This window comes from Papaver somniferum, chromosome 2, assembly GCF_003573695.1.
Source record: "Papaver somniferum cultivar HN1 chromosome 2, ASM357369v1, whole genome shotgun sequence".
In the NCBI taxonomy this organism is placed as follows: domain Eukaryota; kingdom Viridiplantae; phylum Streptophyta; class Magnoliopsida; order Ranunculales; family Papaveraceae; genus Papaver; species Papaver somniferum.
Genome location: NC_039359.1, coordinates 180,246,368 through 180,265,253, shown reverse-complemented (window position 1 = coordinate 180,265,253; position 18,886 = coordinate 180,246,368). Strand labels below are relative to the sequence as shown.

Here is an 18,886-nt window from a genome sequence, read left to right as displayed (position 1 = left end):
GACGTGCTATGGTCGAACAGGTTCTATATGCTTTCATCTCTACTGCCTTACTGACATTTTGTTATCACCCATTTTGTCTTAACTAATCACCATTAGACAAACCAAGTTGATTGTAGATGGCATGGGATAGGGTCCAGAACCAAGTTTTGTAATTACATTTATTACTGTTTGGCCTAAAGATTTACTTCCATGCATTAATTGTCAAGTTGCCAACTTACATTTATCTTAACAACTGGATTAAAGTGGTAGTAATCTTCTACCTTATTGAACACAACACCAAGGCCTGTTTTTAAGTTAACATGAATGTACTATAATAAGAAACAACAATTTTAGGCCCATTTTTATCCTTCTCTCACTTGCTCTCCTTTTGTTGCAGCCAAAGAGAGGCCATGTGCTTCCGTTTCATTAGCTTAAAGACGAATACCGAATAAAATTTGTAAGCAACACAAAGTTATATCATCTTGTCTAATTCTTTTTCTTAGATTTCATGTACCTGTAAACTGACATGTAATTTTTATATAGGATAAGATGATTCAGCTCCAACAAAAAAGCATCATTGAAGGAAAGTAAAGAGACGAAACTGATATATACAATGAGGTTCTTGGAATAAGATTTAAAAGAAAGAGACATGATATTATGCCTTCTGGAAACAGAATCTGGAAGATGCAAGCAGATTACGAATTTTCCAACGAGATATATCCATCCAAATGGACCTGGATGAAAGGTTTCAAGTTATGAATTTAGTATTTCAAACTTTTAGTGTTTAGAATAATACACAAGAGATTTCATTTCTAGATGAATTTTAATTTATGCTGGTTTTATTGTTTTTAGGTTTTCCATAGTAATGGTAATCTCATATTTAAATTTTTGATTTAACAAAACTTAAGTCTTTTGTGCCCCTATCTATTATGATTTTATGATTGTAATAGAAGAAAAAAAACAAATAAAGAAAATTGAGTGAATTTTCGAAAAAAAATGCCGTTCATAAAAAGTTTGTAGAGAAGAATAATTTTGTCTTTAAAATTCTCTTCTAAGGGAAACAAGTAGTCAATAAAGTCTTTAGAGCGTCCACAGTGGTGCGAGTATAACCAAAGACCAAAGACTAAAAAAAAAAGACCAAATTTGGGTTTAGTCCGTCATGTGGCGTAGTGGGAAAAGAGTATATTTGGTCGCGCGTTGATAAACATTACGCCTGGGATCAGGCGTTGGTAAAGATAACGCCCGAATGGGACGTTGGTAAAGATAACGCGCGAGTGGGGCGTTGGTATAGTATACGCTTCAGAAACAAAAAAAAAAAAAAAAGAAAAGAAAAAAATGGGGCGGAGGTATAAAGCCCGCCCCATGTAAGTTTTGAAAATTTGTGAAAGTGGGGCGTTAAGTATATCAACGCCCCGTTTCATGCGTACATTATATTAACGCCCCATCGGGCGTACATTATATCAACGCCCCGTTTCATGCGTACATTATATCAACGCCCGATGAATGGCGGAGATTATATCAACGCCCGATGTGTAGCGGAGATTATATCAACGCCCGACTATATTTGGATTTGGTCCTGATCGCAGATCAAATTTGGTCTGGATTTTACTCTTTGATCAAATTTTGATCGATGGTCCGTCCCACTACGCCAGCCCACTCGACTGAAAATTTGGGTTTACTCGTCCATTGCAGTTGCTCTAAGAGGTGATTATGATGTTTAGAGGAAGAAAGTTGTCCGGGAAAAATTAATTATCACTGATTATGATGTTTAGAGGTGATTTTTTAGACGCAAAGTATTTGTTTTTGAACAAAGCATTGGAAAAGCGAATTGTCTTTGATAAATAATTTAGAGACAAAAATGAATTTTTTGAAAAGGATGAATTTTGTCTACCAAAATTCTTTCTAAGACAAGAAAATTGGTCACTAATAAAATATTTAGAGACCATCAAGTTAGTCTTTAAAATTTGATATTTAAGGGCTATTGATTTTGTCTCTAATTAAATTAACTAGAGACAAACATTTTTGTTCAGATAATTACTATTAAAGACAAATTAAATTGACACAAAACTTTTGCTTTGAGACAATTTTTTTGGTCTTAAATAGTTATAACTAAAGACAAATTAAATTGACACAAAATTTTAATTTTTTAGACAAATATTTTGGTCTTAAATAGTTATCATTAAATATAAATTAGTTTGTCCTGGAATTTACATTTTTGCGACAAAAATCTCGCTCGCAAAAGAATGTTTTTGGTGTCGAATTTTTTCGTCATTAAAATAACTTTCGCAAACAACTTTATTTCGTTGGTGAAAGAGACTTTTGTTGACAATAAATTTTTAGTTTTTAATTAATTTTTCTCGTGATCGTCCGTAATTTTGTCGCGATATACATTCCCAGACGGGGTATTTGAGACAACTTCGTGACAAAATAGATTCCATCTCAAAAAATATTTCGAGACAAAAAAGGGGGATTTCCTGACAAATGTTTTTGGCACTAAACCTCCATTTTCTTGTAGTGATGCTTGAAATCTTCGGGTTTTTCAAATTTCAACATGAAAAAATCACATCCCATATCCAGAACCTGGATCTTTCCGACCAATTTTCACATCTCCCTTGTTTTAGCAGAAATATACTTGTATCTTACAGTTTTCCCTACAACCTTCCCAATTAGACAAAACTTCCATGGTTGAATAATCCTTTTCTTTGTCTGTAAATCGATTTCAATATATGGAATATCATCACTGTCTTCAATTAGATTCTCCTCTTCCATGTTTAAATCATCTGTATTTGATTCTAAATCATCAATACCCCACTCTTGAAAACAATTACTCCATCTCTCTGTTGAGTTGAGAAATGCATATTTATAAAAAAATTGAGCTTTCGCAGGATTCACCTCTGTATTCCTTTCCATACCATCCTTCCTTATACGGTCCTGAATCTCCTCCATTTGGACATCACTTTGAACAGAATTTAAATTAAGATTGAGTTTAGATCCACCGGGCTCAACAGCTCCTTCCATTAGAGCTTTTTCCATATTATCCATGATTGAGAATCATAGATCCGAAGCTTGAATTTTGAAACTCGAAGCCGATTTATGAAACAATTCGATGCCCGATCCACGCGCTCTCTCTCCTACTAAGGATATCTCCCCGTTAACCCCACAACGCTGAACGAGAAAAGAAATCCGAAAAACACGTCATAAGAAAGATAAAACCTATGAAAATAGAAAATTCAACCCATGTCAGCACCACATCAGCAGTGGCCTTGACGGTGGGATTGACCGATGAGCTGAAAAGAATAATTGTTAATAAAAAGATGGAATCTGATTGACATGATAGAAGATATGGAGGGTAAAAACCAATACTATTTTCCTCTTTGCTGGTAAATATTTTGTTTAACATTTCAGGGACGTTGTTTATTTTATTTTATTTTGATCAGCAAAATTATAAAAAATTTTATTGACAAAGCAAAGTACACCCCAAAGCTGTACTAATGTATCATCATCAAGAAAATAAAAAAAACTCAATTAACTCAAAGATAACCGTACACGGTGCTACAAACACAATGTACCAAGATACCCAAAGAGCTAGTTACGAAGCAAGGGTCGGGGTTGGGGGTTCGCAGGAAACATATATGCACTAAGGCCGGTTCCTATGGCAACAGGCTAAAACCTCCATTTGCCATGCCAGCTGGCCTGGAAAACTGTCCGAGCCACTATGGGAGAAAACATAAGCGATCGAGTCTCCACCGAATGGTTGATAAAAGACCGACCGGCCTCAAGAAGACCGCTAGGGGTCGAGACTCGACCGCTAGCGGTATTTTTAACACCGATCGGTCTTGTAATCGTCGATATCAAATAGTGAAACAATGGCTATGAACCCCCCACGTTTCCCTATAAATTCACCCCATTCAATTCAATTTAATCACACCTAATTTTCTCACTAAATCTATCTTACTCACTCTTTTGTACCTTAATCACTTGTTTAATTTTTTTTCTTAACTCAATGGATATGGATTCTTCTGACGAAGAAGTGCGTATTCATATGGATCGATTTGAAGAACAACAACGAATATTCGTTCAGGCGTTGAATCAAATTGATGTTGAGTCAGATGAAGATAAAGAACTAACCAACAACTTGATGCGGCTATATTCATCGGGGAAAATACCTAGAGATCCAGAGCCAAGAGAAGTCTTCACAAGAAGATATATGTACCGGGGTCGGGATGAATGGCACGAGAAGCTGATGCACAATTATTTTCTTCCTGACTGTGTGTTCTCTGATCAAAATTTTCAAGGCCGATTCCGCATGCCCAGACATTTGGTGCTAAAGATTATTGGTGAGATTTGTCAGGTAGAATCTCAATTTAATTATCAGTATGATGCACTGAATATTAGGGGTCATAGCCCTGAACAAAAGGTTACTTCGGGTTTGAGGATTTTAGGATATGGCAGACCTCTAGATTCTAATGATGAGTACCTTCACATTGGAAAAACAACTGCATACAAGTATCTTGCTGATAGACACATTTTTGTGTCTAATTTGTCCTCAATGTCCGTATTGTTGGAACTCTATTTTTGTACTAGTATTGTGTTTTTATGTATTTTTATGAAATAAACATTTTTGGAAAATTCGGCTCGAAAAGTTGATTTTGGCACCCCCGGAGGACAAGTGTTATTCGGACTCTCGCTTTTGGATAAGGGGTAACCTAATTACTAAGGGGCACCCAAAGGTCACCCCCAAGGCAGCTGCTATTCGCACCCCAGTTATGGTTAGGGGGAGGACATCTTCTTCCCAAATTCAAAAACCAAAAATTTGCGGGAAAAACTGTTCTTGAACTGCCGTGACTAGGGTTGAGGATTTGAAGGTGTTCCAGTGAGATTCAATGGCCCAAATTAAATGGGTTTGTTCCTAGGGCCTAGATAGAGCTGGTATGGGTGTTGGATTCGGTCAAAATTGGTTAGATAACCGGTGGTAATCAAATCAGGGAAGATACTCTAAAATAGGAAAAATATTCTATTCTTGGAATTCTTGGATGGAAGAGACGTGCATGGGTTGATTCTATTGGCTGGAAACAATCCCTACAGCTCAAGGATGACGCGTGAGAAGAGATAAAACAGGGAACAATCCGTAACAAATCAGAGAATTAAAGAAAAAAGATATCGGGAATATTTTCATTCACTGCCGAGTAATGGGAAGAATTTTTGGATTAATGAGAAGTTATTCTTGGTCCAAAGGTGTATAAATATAACTCTTGGGTTAGCATAGAAGGTTGTCGAGAGTTTGGGGTCGAGAGGAGGTCCAGATAAGCAGAAATCAAGAGTTGATGAAACTCTGTTGTTGCTGCTGCTGATGATGAAGAACACCAAGAACACGAAGAACGGACCTGCAACAGCAGTCGTTTATCTACAGTAATAACGACTCACACCTGTGGGTCGTACATCATGCAGTCTTATTTTCCACAGCGTTTGCGACACAGCGGCGGCAGTCTTATTTTGTCACTGAGGGTCGTAGGTCTCTGGTTTTATTGTATTTCTCATATTCTCATCATTTGTAAACCATTTTTGAGCCATAATAAATTATTTTCAGAGTATTTTTATTATGATGAGTTAAACCCCAACACTGGGACGACGGAGGAGGCCGGGCTTCATACATGGGTAATTTTATTACTTCTTTTCATGACTTTTGCATTAATTTTAATTGAAATTATGATTTAAATTAATTAGTTGTGATTTGATTTGATGGGTCACGCTTAGCTTAGATGATTTGATGTCCCATGCTTAACATTTACACCTAATATTTTGAGAATCTATCTTGGCAATAAATTAGAGTCGATATATTTAATATATTTTTCGAGCTATTATTGATAAAAGAATTATTATTTGAACCTTAAGAAATGAATTTGGCGGAATCCTAGTCCCAGTACCTCTCTACCAATTTGTCAATATTTTTGTATATATTTTTATTAAATCTAAAAATCCTTCACCTTCACAAGTCTTAGAGTTCGAACCTTCATTATTACAACCCAGAAAATCATTAATCATTTTGGCGCCGCCGACGCGGATTTGTGCTTAGGTAGAATTTTTAGGTTTATTTTTATTTTACTATTATTTGTTCCTTTTTACGTTTCTTTTTGTGTCTTTGATTTACAGGTTCGAAGTGGAATACTAAGGACTTGGGAACAAAAAGCTAAAAGCTAAAAGCTAAAAGAGAAGAAAAAAAAGACATAATTTTTTTTCTTTTTAGGATTTATTTATTATTATTATTATTATTATTATTATTTTTTGTATATAGCTTTTATTTATTTATTTATTTTTAGAATTTGTAAATAGGCTTTATTTTTCATAATTTTTTGTAATTTTTGGACTTTTTATTTGGACTTTATTCTGGACAATTGGACTTTATTTTTTTTTTTGACCCTACGGAAGGGTATTATAAAAAAAAAAAAAAATATAAACTGTGTGCAGGGAAGGACGACGATTATTATATCGTCTCGGCCCCTCGGGTTCGTACACGGCATAGGAGTCATGGCCCGAGTCGACGACAACGGTTCATCGCCCGTCTGGTACGGGAGGTAAGTCCAATCGAAACACCCGCGAATCTCCTGCAAGCGGGTTACTGTCTTCCTTAAGGTGATAATTGTTTGAGGACGAACCAGACTGTTTTTAAATTCCTAGTAAAGGGCAAGGCCTGGCCAATACAAGATAAGGGTTCGGATTTCATCACCGCTCCCTTCTTGCCCGCCTTAGGAAAACTAAACCTAACGCGAACCCAAGCTTAAAACTTGACTAGAACGAGACCGATAGGGTAACGCGCTTATTAGGAAAAAATTTCTAAAAATATTGGTTGTTGTTTAAGCACACTCCAAAGTTCATGATGGTTTCTGTGAGTTGAATGCGTGACTGCGCCGCCTTGTGATAGCGGTGAGGCCTTGGGTATCAAAGCTCCACTGAGCTTCCTTCACCTCAATTCAACTTACTTTGACTCGGATTGATTCCAAAGGGGTTTGCTTAAATTGTAATGAATTCCCTTTCGAAAGATAGAAGCTGGTCTAGAAACAATCTAAGTGGAGCCATCATGCTTTTTGTTTGCTAGATTTTATAGGTTTGATTTGGTCGAGTCAGCCTAGTTTGTGATTGTGTAGAATTCCCTTGCAATTAAGAATGTCGAGCTGGTATGATAGAAGCCAATACAATTAATATCGACCTGAATTTGAATATGGACATCATCAGTTTTATTACCATGGTGGGAATAGTGGTTGGGAACGCCAAACCTTTCAAGGTTATGGTTCATACCATGGTGAGCCCAATCACTATCCTCACAACCATCAGTCATACGAGAAAAATTCTGTTAATTCCTCTTTACTTGAGTCGACACGTAAGTTAGCTGAGACAACACGTAAGTTCGCTGAAATGAATAACTTAGTTATGGACGAAAATAATGCAATGAGTGAACTTTCTTTACCTGATTTCCTAGATTACGTCAGGAATTCATGTGAGTCGGCCCAAAAGCTTTTGTTAGAGACCCAGAATAGAACTTCTCTAAAAGATCTAAATTTCCAAAATAGTGTTTCCAATTTTACTCTTGATGTAAATAGTGAATATTTGCCTAATCTAGAGGACGAGGTTAGAATAAAAGACACTAATTATTTAGATAAGGTTCAATCATCTTCGTACTATGATGATGAGGATAGCAGTAATGAAGAATCTGAAATATGTAGGCATAGTGATCAGGAGTCTAGTAATCCAATTGAGTTTTATAGTGATTATATTATTTCTAGTTCAAATCCAAATAATTTTTATGATTATTCACCTATTCAAAAGGACGAGGATTTGATTAGGGATACCACCGCTTTAGACGATGTAGTTTTTCCTTTTGATTACGAAGCCGATAGTGGTTTAGAGGAACGGGTTCATTTCGAAAATACTGTTTTAGAGTCTAGCGACTTAGAAACAATAGTCTTGGAAGAAGAAGATAGACCCGTAGAGATGAGTAAATATGCACTACCTGATAATAACTTAGAAGAATCTCTTGAATATTTTAAGGACTCTGAAGATACGAAAATTCAAGAAATAATTAGAGGTCTATCTAGAGACACTGAAAACTCTAAGTTTGGGGGTGATTATCACTTTTCCTAGTGCCTTACCTTTAACTCTCAGAAAGTCCCCACACTTAGGACTTGATATCTCTGCCTCGACCATTTTGCAAGATTACCTTCATACTCGTTTTCCCGAACCTAATGATGTCCAGGAAGAAGTTCAGTCGTTAGAAACCCATCCTATGGTTGATGTGGTTTTCCCAGGCTATGATACCCAGATTGACTTTGTTTTCCCACCAAATAGTTTTCTTCCAAATGTGGGAACGTTTATATTTCAAATGTGTCGAATATTAAGTTGTGAGGCTAAACCTAAATGCTTTAGGAAATTAGAATCGACACATTTGCTTAAGAATGACCACTACTCTCATTTTGGTCAATATTGTAAGTCAAATCTTATTGACTTAGAGGATCCTCAATTATTTAGGTTATTACTTCGTGATTCTAAGTTCGTATTTGAGTTTTTACAGACTCTAAGACCTAGTGATTCGGATCCCATCTATGAAGAAACGCAGCAAATGAAAATATTCTATTTAGACCCTTTCATAGAACCTGAACCTGAACCGAAATTAGCGATAGTTTTCAGGAAACTAGGTAAGGGAATGCTATTCTTGTCCACTTTCTTGGTTTATTGCAGTTTCCTTTGGTCAGCTCTATTTCTTTTTGAAGACCCACATTTATTTCGACTGTTACTTTATGGTTCGAGTTAACTAATCCTTTCCTAAGTCTGGCTGAAGACTTTAAACTTAGCACTTCTTCGTAGGTAACCCAATCTCATGCAACACGGTAATATCTTTCCTTAACTCTTTCGCTTCAAATGGTAACAGTTTCTCCTTGTTCATGCTTTTAGTTTCATCTTTAGAACATTGAGGACAATGTTAGATTTAAGTTTGGGGGTATGGGAGAAACTTTTTAGTTGCAATTACTAAACTCCAGAGCCTAGAAATTTATGCGTATTCAGGTTTGCACTAACCAATCTAAGTGGATGGGAACATCTTGGTTATAGGAGTTGAGGAACCAATCTGAATAGATGGAAACATCTAAAGAGTCTATTCATAAAAGCACAGAGCTCAGGTGTTAGAAATAACATGATAGTTTCACCATATTTCGTTGAGTCCTTTTCACTTCTATTTTTATTTTTATTTTCATTTTAAACTATGTTTCTCTAAGTGATTAGGTGGGGCACACGATTCAAGTTGTTACCACTGCTAGGGTGAATTAGAGTGATTGAGTTACTATATAAAAAAAAAAAAAAAGTTGAGACCGGACCAATTAGACCAGTCGGAATAAATATTAACACTTGGATAGCAATATGCGTGTGTTCTCCCTGTTTCCGTCGCCTAAGCAAGCGTGGAATGCAGGACCCGTGGGAACTATCGTGTAATCTGCTGACAAGAAGCATGCGCTTGGATCAAAAAGATCTATTCATGTCGTTAAAAAAAATGGTTATTGTTCTGTATAGTCAACTGCTGGTTCCCTTGTATTTGCCAGTTTGTTGATCTAGATTTAAGTTATTAACCACTGGTTCCCTTGTATATGCCAGTTGTGTTGATATTAGTCAGACCGGTATCTCAGTCCATTAGGATAGGTTCATTCTGGCAGTGGCCTTCAGACAGATATGGGAAACGCCGTTCACTTAGTAAACATCAAAACCATCTATGTTTTTCTATATCCATCTCTTAATCTTTCCATGTGATTAGTTTGACTCCGAATATGATGTCCATAGTGCAACTATCTGAGTAGAGCTCTGTCACTTATATATGAATTTTAGTATGCTTGAGTGCAAACTCGTGTACATCAATTGGAATTTCGCATCAGGGTACTTCCTCTTGTAGTCAATAAGTATGCCAACCAAGGAGATTCTTTAGTGCCTTCCAAGGTTCGTTGTAGATAGATAGGGTCTGGAGTATAAAGGTATTGTGGGTACACCTCTGGTAAACCCTCCGGAGACAACACTCTGCCACTAGGGCCACCTAGTGGTTTAACGGCTTTTTGCACGTGCTAAGTGTAGTCATTTTACTTTCTAGATTAGATTTGCTCGAGGACTAGCAAATAATAAGTTTGGGGGTATTTGATAGAAACATTTTTGTGTCTAATTTGTCCTCAATGTCTGTATTGTTGGAACTCTATTTTTGTACTAATATTGTGTTTTTATGTATTTTTAGGAAATAAACATTTTTGGAAAATTCGTCTTGAAAAGTTGATTTTGGCACCCCCGGAGGACAAGTGTTATTCGGACTCTCGCTTTTGGATAAGAGGTAACCTAATTACTAAGGGGCACCCAAAGGTCACCCCCAAGGCAGCTGCTATTCGCACCCCAGTTATGGTTAGGGGGAGGACATCTTCTTCCCAAATTCAAAAACCAAAAATTTGCGGGAAAAACTGTTCTTGAACTGCCGTGACTAGGATTGAGGATTTGAAGGTGTTCCAGTGAGATTCAATGGCCCAAATTAAATGGGTTTGTTCCTAGGGCCTAGATAGAGCTGGTATGGGTGTTGGATTCGGTCAAAATTGGTTAGATAACCGGTGGTAATCAAATCAGGGAAGATATTCTAAAATAGGAAAAATATTCTATTCTTGGAATTCTTGGATGGAAGAGACGTGCATGGGTTGATTCTATTGGCTGGAAACAATCCCTACAGCTCAAGGATGACGCGTGAGAAGAGATAAAACAGGGAACAATCCGTAACAAATCAGAGAATTAAAGAAAAAAGATATCGGGAATATTTTCATTCACTGCCGAGTAATGGGAAGAATTTTTGGATTAATGAGAAGTTATTCTTGGTCCAAAGGTGTATAAATATAACTCTTGGGTTAGCATAGAAGGTTGTCGAGAGTTTGGGGTCGAGAGGAGGTCCAGAGAAGCAGAAATCAAGAGTTGATGAAACTCTGTTGCTGCTGCTGATGATGATGAAGAACACCAAGAACACGAAGAACGGACCTGCAACAGCAGTCGTTTATCTACAGTAATAACGACTCACACCTGTGGGTCGTACATCAGGCAGTCTTATTTTCCACAGCGTTTGCGACACATCGGCGACAGTCTTATTTTGTCACTGAGGGTCGTAGGTCTCTGGTTTTATTGTATTTCTCATATTCTCATCATTTGTAAACCATTTTTGAGCCATAATAAATTATTTTCAGAGTATTTTTATTATGATGAGTTAAACCCCAACACTGGGACGACGGAGGAGGCCGGGCTTCATACATGGGTAATTTTATTAATTCTTTTCATGACTTTTGCATTAATTTTAATTGAAATTATGATTTAAATTAATTAGTTGTGATTTGATTTGATGGGTCATGCTTAGCTTAGATGATTTGATGTCCCATGCTTAACATTTACATCTAATATTTTGAGAATCTATCTTGGCAATAAATTAGAGTCGATATATTTAATATATTTTTCGAGCTATTATTGATAAAAGAATTATTATTTGAACCTTAAGAAATGAATTTGGCGGAATCCTAGTCCCAGTACCTCTCTACCAATTTGTCAATATTTTTGTATATATTTTTATTAAATCTAAAAATCCTTCACCTTCACAAGTCTTAGAGTTCGAACCTTCATTACTACAACCCAGAAAATCATTAATCACTTGCGTTGTTTTGCGAAACAATGATTAATCATTTTTGTCCTACCTATTTACGAAAACCAACTGATGCAGATGTTAGAGAAATAATAAAGCAGAATCAGGAAAGGGGATTTCCTGGAATGTTGGGTAGTCTTGACTGCATGCATTGGATATGGACCGGATGCCCTACCTATTGGGCCGGTCAGTATAAGGGTCACCACGCAAAACCAACAGTGATCCTTGAGGCTGCTGCTTCTTATGATTGTTGGATATGGCACGCTTTTTGTGGTCTCCCGGAATCTCAAAACGATATAAATGTTTTACACAAATCGCCTTTGTTTGAAAATTTAAAGTATGGAATTTCTCCTCAGGTAAATTTCAGTATCAACGGGAATCACTACAGTCATGGTTATTATCTTGCAGATGGAATTTATCCAAAATAGTCAACTTTAGTTCAATGTTACCGTCAGTTTCCAGCCGGTGAAATGGGTCGTTCATACTCGTATTTCAATAGTAAACAAATGAATCTGAGAAAGGATGTGGAATGGGCTTTTGGAATTCTGAAGCGGAAGTTCGCAATCGTTTGTGGTCCTTATCGTGGTTTAAGTGCTCGTGAAATGCATAAGACTATCTGAAGGGGGATGAGATGATTGAGATGGTTGTGAAGCTGGCGTTGAAGGTGAAGAAGTGTACGGTGAACTTGCAAGTACATTCTGCATGTTTGCTAACACTTCTGGATTATATTTAGGCAACACTTTCAAAATATGATAACAACTTTCATAAGAAAAATTGTTCCCATGTTTATGGTGCCAATCAGTTCCGCACTTTCGTTCGACATCAACATCGACAAGACCGCTCTCTCGACCACGAGTAGCTTGCATTTGAGCAGCGACATACAAGGAAACTCGGGCGTTGATTGTAACAAAGCGACCGTACAATCCATTTGCATCACACTCGTTGATGTTCATAGTTTCGTTTCGAAAGTTAACAAATATGTTATCCCACAACTTGGTAGATTGTTGACTGGCACCATCGATACTATCTTGTGTAAAGAACACATAGTTTCTGCAAATGCTTTCATCTTCGGCTACGGTAAATTTTGGACCCCTAATCTTCTTCTTTTGTTGTTTAGATTGAGTATCAGACTGAGACGTATTAAAGAAATTGTACAGTACAAGTGAATGAAATAGTTAGATGATGAAATTTGTTTTAGATTAACAAATGTGAAGAGTATCGAAGAGAAGGTGTGAGTTAAAATGGTAGAGGGATATGGTATTTATAGGGGGGAGAAATTATGGCCGTTGGATCAGATTATACTCAGCGGTACAAACTAAACCGGCCGGTCTTAAAAGAGCCGCCAGCGGTGTAGAATGGACCGAGCGGTCGAGACTCGACCGCTCGGTGGAAACTTGACCTGGCCTGGCTAAGTGAAAAATTACCAGTTTGCCCCTCCATAGTGGGTGCTTAAATGGCAAACTATTAGGTTTTCCACACCCATAGGAAGGGGCCTAATGCACATATAGTGTGGAGAGGAAGTCGCTGTTCATGTAAATGCTTATGATCAATATATACAAATATAGCTGATTTTGACCGAAGAAATGCAGAAAGAGTAACTGAATAATTTATTTAGTACAAACATATTCAATATTCTATACTTCTTACTTGAATTTACAATATATATATATTCCACAATATCAATCTTCTACACTCTAAAACCCTATTATTCGATCTCCCAAAACCCAAACAATAACAACACTATATTTATAATGCACAAACTTGATGATAATCTCTTTCGAACGTATGACATGTGAGCATCACTATTATACCTCAATCCACAAAGTTATTATCTTCAAAGTACTTATCACAAAGAAACCCATATTGATCATCGCAATTTCTAGGGATAGTCATATTGATCATCGGTATGTTATTCTCTTCAGAAGTAAGAAACTCGAGTACTGGTGAGTTAGGATTAAAGTTTGCATCCGATAAATTTACCAGGGAATTATTTGGATTACTGTTTTCGTACTGGTGAAAGTGTGGTATTTCTGATGATGAGAATGATGAGGTAACTAGTTGTTGTTCACCTGGTTGCATGGTTATACTATGATGACAACAATCCATTGCAGATGGTGAAGCCAATAGCTTAGGATAATAAGAAGTAATGCCGAAAATGTTATCCTTTTCGGACCCAATTTCTGTATTTAATTCTCCTTTGCTTTTGTGGAATACTCTGCATAGAACCCAATCCTGTAAATCATATACAAACTGTATTTGTTAGGCATCTTTCAATTTCTAGCAAGTAGTATATATGCATGGGCCAATCGATGTCTAGGTATATATTGACCAATATGAAGAAAGAACGTACCTTAGGAGGCATATGTTGATTCTCCAACCGAAACTCATGCATGACCCATTCAGTTTTGATGCCATTAGGAGCTCTGTCACGATAAAACACTAACGTCTTTCTCATTCCCACAATTGCGTGGGTAGTTGGATCATAAACTGGCTTATCTTTTCCAGTGGCTTTCCAGTACCCAGATGCAGTAGCTCGATTAGTTCGAAAACCAGTCGAATATTTCCTTTCACGATAACTGAAAAAGTACCATTCGGTTGCACCAAGCTTCGCTACGTCTGAAAATTCAAAAAACTAGATATTAGATGGTGATGCCGGTGGTTAATAGCTTCACAGCTTTTCCAGACATTCAAGTCCAACACTAACCAAAACACAATAGTATGTGCCTGTACTGTCAAAAATTTACCGACTATTTATCGTTTGAAAGGAACTCGCAGCCTCCATGACTACCAAAAAAAGTGAATATGGTCTAAATATTAGATTGTCATCTACTACTGACTTACTGACTGACTGACTGACAGAAGATATACCAACCGTTATAATTGTCATCATTTCATCATTCTATATCTCCATTCTAAGATGTGTCATCATCTATATCTGTATATGCAAACTCTTCTTAAATTCACATTTGGTTATGTTGTTTTGGGTGGGTGTGATGGATGACAAGCCAATTGTATTGTGTAAATTGTGGGCAGTGGGCACCATTAAAAGAACCTGATTAATTTTGTGTTTCCTAGAAAGTAGGCAACTCGATGATGATATTAAGCAGAAGAAATTTCAAGAATGATGAATAAGAACATGGGATGAAGATGAAAAGTGGGACCCAATTATAGTTTTGGTATGTTCTGTATATAATCAAAATGAATACGGTTTGTAGAGTGACATCGTTTCATCATTATGTATGTTTTTAACTTTTTCCTATTGTATTTATCAGCATACATTTTGGATTTATCTCTAGTCTCAAATAATTGGTACCAGACCAATCACTAACTAGTATTCACCTATCTTCTCCTGTCTTCATATACATAAGCCAAATCGATTATAAGTTAGTATCTCTCTCTCTCTCTAAAATCGCCATGGCTTTCATGCTGTGGTATATGAAGATCTTGTGTCTACACGTAGTTAACTCAAGGCTACATATATAAAAACCAAAACAAATCTCCATGACAACTGATGAGTTTAATTAATTAATTAATTAACTCTGTACTAAGCCATTAAAAATCATTCAACGAAAGAAGGTAAATATAATCTCTATTCTTTCTTGTAATATAACAGATCAAAGAGAATAAGCATGATTGAAGAAGCTAAGTGTTTGAAGGTATATTAATTAGCAATTTCCACATATGATTTTATCTGAATAAACAAGAAAAAAGATACACATGAAATAATAATAAAACAAGGTGGAGGAGAAAAGGTAGGATTGAGCCAGGGTATTTTCCTTTTTTGATGAAATTTAGTTTGAATTCCTGTTTTGCAAAGTTCATGGTCGGTTGAAGACTTCAAGTCAAAGTGTCTGATGTCCAAAAGAACAAATTATTGAGAAAATAATGAAAAGCTAAGAATGTCTTTTTGTCTGAAAACTAGGTTCGATATACATCAAGAGTTTTCTTTTAGTGAATATCTTAGTATGAAGCAGATAATAATAATAAGCTATTATAGATTTTCATTCGAGAAACAACAAAAGCTATCTAAAAGAAACCAACAAAAACTATCTTCTTGTAATTCTGTTTTTATACCCTGAAATTGCATTTCTAGAACTCAGATTTGTGCCGAGGGAGAGATAAAGAGATAAAGAGAGAGAGAGAGAGAGAGAGAGGCAACTGGCAATACCTGGTAGCTGCCAAGGTTCACAAGCATGCAAATCGACTTCCACCATTAACGACGACCCTTTTGATGATCCATTAATCTTTTGGTATAGATAGTGGCAAACTAACTCCTCATCGTTTGGGTAAAACCTAAACCCCGGTGGCAGTGTTGCTTCGATATCTCTCAACCCCATCTTCTTTTTTTCTCCTACAAAATGAAAACTCTAACAGTGTATATGTTTTTTAGACTAACAAAATCAATCTCCTATATAAGAAATCTTTGTTGGAAGTGAACAAATGGAAACAGGTTATTTGTTGTGCAGAGTTTGAGATCTAGCTACTAGAAAGCCCAGATTTCTTGGCTCCCTAGCTATATATATAGCTTGTACTTTTTCTACTTTCTTAAGAGAGAGTACTAGGTAAGTAGATCAAGGAAAGAAGTAGTTATTAGCTAGCTAGGTTATGATAATTGACATTGTAAGTCTCGATCTCATCATAAACCATTATTACTCCATATTTATAGGAATTTAAATTATGTACTTCTTGTATATAAGCTTGATAGAGACTTCAAGAAAATCTATTATCACAAGAAATCTTCATCATATAGATTAATCATCTTAAATAATTCAACAAGTATGTGCATAAATACCACAATAGATGTAATTTACACATAAATCCATTAAGTTTTTAATGATTGACTCATGCTCATAATACATGTTATGCCACATCGATCGCGTGTCGTTATAAACATCTTTGCTAGCTTGTATGTGATTTTTTGTTCGGATTTATATGCCGTTAATCAAGCGACTCCAAACTTATGGTGTTAATACCGCAAAGCCATCGATCTACTATTAGACTATATATTTATGGATTTATCTTACTCGTCTAGCTAACATGATTCATCATTCGGCTAAACTAATCGATCAGAATTTTTTTTGTACATTATATGTTGTCAGCATATTAGCCCTTTTGATTATATCCAGTGTCAACTCGTAAGTTATATATGGCCCCCTTTGTATTCATGGAATTGCTTGAGTAGTTCTACTGACAGTGAAAGTTGACAATATAGCTAGTTAGCCGGGGTTTTACGAGAAGAGTCGAATACGTGTGAAAATCTACTTGAATTTCCACCAAGAAATGATTAGCAAAGACCGCGTAAAATACAAATAATTACCAAAGGTGATTTGATGAGTATAATTAATTAATCTAGGATAATACAAATATTATTCTACCAACTCATCACTATTAGTCCAAGCATTATTTGTTCATTTTGTACTTTTTCCTAACTAAGACCATTTAATCTAATTAGATACTCATTTTAACGGCCTAATTAACTACCTAGGCCTAGCATTCTTACCTGCCGAAGATTTCTTATTTTTTTTATTTAATAATTCCATTAAAGTAAAAACCATTCCAATTAATTAGTTAGGAGTTTTCTTTATCCCGGTTGCTGTATATATCCTTCAAAAATTTTTTTGCAGACTTGCAAACAATATTATGTGGGGATGAATAATACTTGGATCTCACTGATGCGTACACAGAACGTGGTTAATTTTCTTGTGTTGCCAGTTCTATATGCATGGACCGAGTTGGGGAGGGATCAGTAGTACTGTCACTCTGTCAGCATGCTACGTATAATTTTGATACGCCTGCCTGGAAGGATATTGATCATTCTAATAGAAATTTTGTCAAGGAATGTGATGAGGATGATATGACAAGCTATATAGTACGCGTTCTTGTTGTTACGATGACGACGACTTAACTAGATATATTATGAGAAATTAATGTGAAGAGGGGCTTGGCAGTGACTATGATTTCTCATATATGATTTGTAGAATAGCTGCAAATTAATAATAGAGGTCCTTGAGTTTATACCTTGGATGTTGACACTGTGAAACAATACTATGCAGCAGGTTAATCAGCTTCGGGCAAACTGCAGCTGTCATGTAACAGTAACTAGCTAGTGATGCTATTTGGACCAGGCTAGGGCAAACTGCAGCTGTCATGTAACAGTAACTAGCTAGTGATGCTATTTGGACCAGGCTAAGGCAAACTGCTGTCAGGTGGTGGTCATCTGACATGTGAGAAGCCTCAAATTCCATTGACATAATTTGCTGTTTTGGCAATTGAGGCTAATTAACCAAGTGGCTTTGCATGTTTCCAATATGAACTATGGAGACTGGCAACCATGACTTAAATAGTCATGAATTTATGCTTTTCTATTTGCATATGTTCGTGGCTTTACAAATCATGCATGTTAAACAGTGGCAATGTGTACTGGCAAAGGCGCATATGTTTACTGAATTTCGTAAAGAATACAACACAAACATGAAAAATGGATAATATTTTTTCTTAGATAATCCAGGTCTGTCCTCGCACTGACATGGGACCTTAAATTAAAGGATTCGTTAATGGAGGCGTGACGTTGTATCGCATAATTCACGGGCAATAATTATCAGAGCAAGACGACATGCCGTCTATTCGTCGTTTAACACGTATAAGCCTGTATGATACTAATTTTCTCAAAAATATAATACAAATCCATTTCAATTATTCTTATCGATCAAAAAAAAAATCCATTTCAATTATTGTATATATGAGAGATTGTGTATTTGATAGTTATATAACTTATAATAATAATTTAAAAAAATTAGTTTAATCACTAATTTTGTTAGTATTCTTGTATTTAGAAGATGTGGTTTCGAAGAGTTAGGGTTTCAATTTTATGTGTAGGGTAAATTTGTTAGGTAAAGAGCTAAGCAGAGATGGAAAAGGACGAGGTTGAAGAAAGTGTCACGGCTTGATACTGCTATCTCTCAAAACCCAATTACTTGTCATTCATTCTCTTTCAAGCTTTGATCTTTTCTTCCTCTTCTTTTATTCACTCGAACAAGTTAAGGTCCCTTCAATAACACAATCATTGCAGTGTATTGAAATTTTAATATCCACTCTATATTAATTTCTTATTTTCCAAAAGAAAAAAAAAAAAGAATGATTCGGATTTTCCTAAGTGAGAGAGTGGCAAAAACTCTTTAATAACACTTGATCATGCAGATGCAGTCCCAACGTATAATGACCATG

General features: G+C 36.1%; 1 protein-coding gene across 1 annotated transcript; it reads right to left on the bottom strand.

Annotated features, from left to right (window-relative positions):
- Positions 1-13,246: 13,246 nt before the first annotated feature.
- LOC113354284 (protein CUP-SHAPED COTYLEDON 3-like) lies at positions 13,247-16,285 on the bottom strand. The gene is made up of 3 exons (XM_026597663.1): positions 15,831-16,285; positions 14,013-14,278; positions 13,247-13,894 (listed from the first exon to the last, which is right to left on the bottom strand). The coding sequence occupies exons 1-3, from the start codon at positions 15,997-15,999 to the stop codon at positions 13,475-13,477; spliced, it is 855 nt and encodes a 284-aa protein (XP_026453448.1). The 5' UTR covers positions 16,000-16,285; the 3' UTR covers positions 13,247-13,474.
- Between the last annotated feature and the right edge of the window lie 2,601 nt (positions 16,286-18,886).

Excerpts from the sequence above, each read along its gene's own strand:
- LOC113354284 (XM_026597663.1), bottom strand. The coding sequence starts at position 15,999 with ATGGGGTTGAGAGATATCGAAGCAACACTGCCACCGGGGTTTAGGTTT. Across the intron at positions 14,279-15,830 it reads TGAACCTTGGCAGCTACCAG|ACGTAGCGAAGCTTGGTGCA; the intron begins GTATTGCCAGTT and ends TTGAATTTTCAG. Across the intron at positions 13,895-14,012 it reads ATCAACATATGCCTCCTAAG|GATTGGGTTCTATGCAGAGT; the intron begins GTACGTTCTTTC and ends TATGATTTACAG.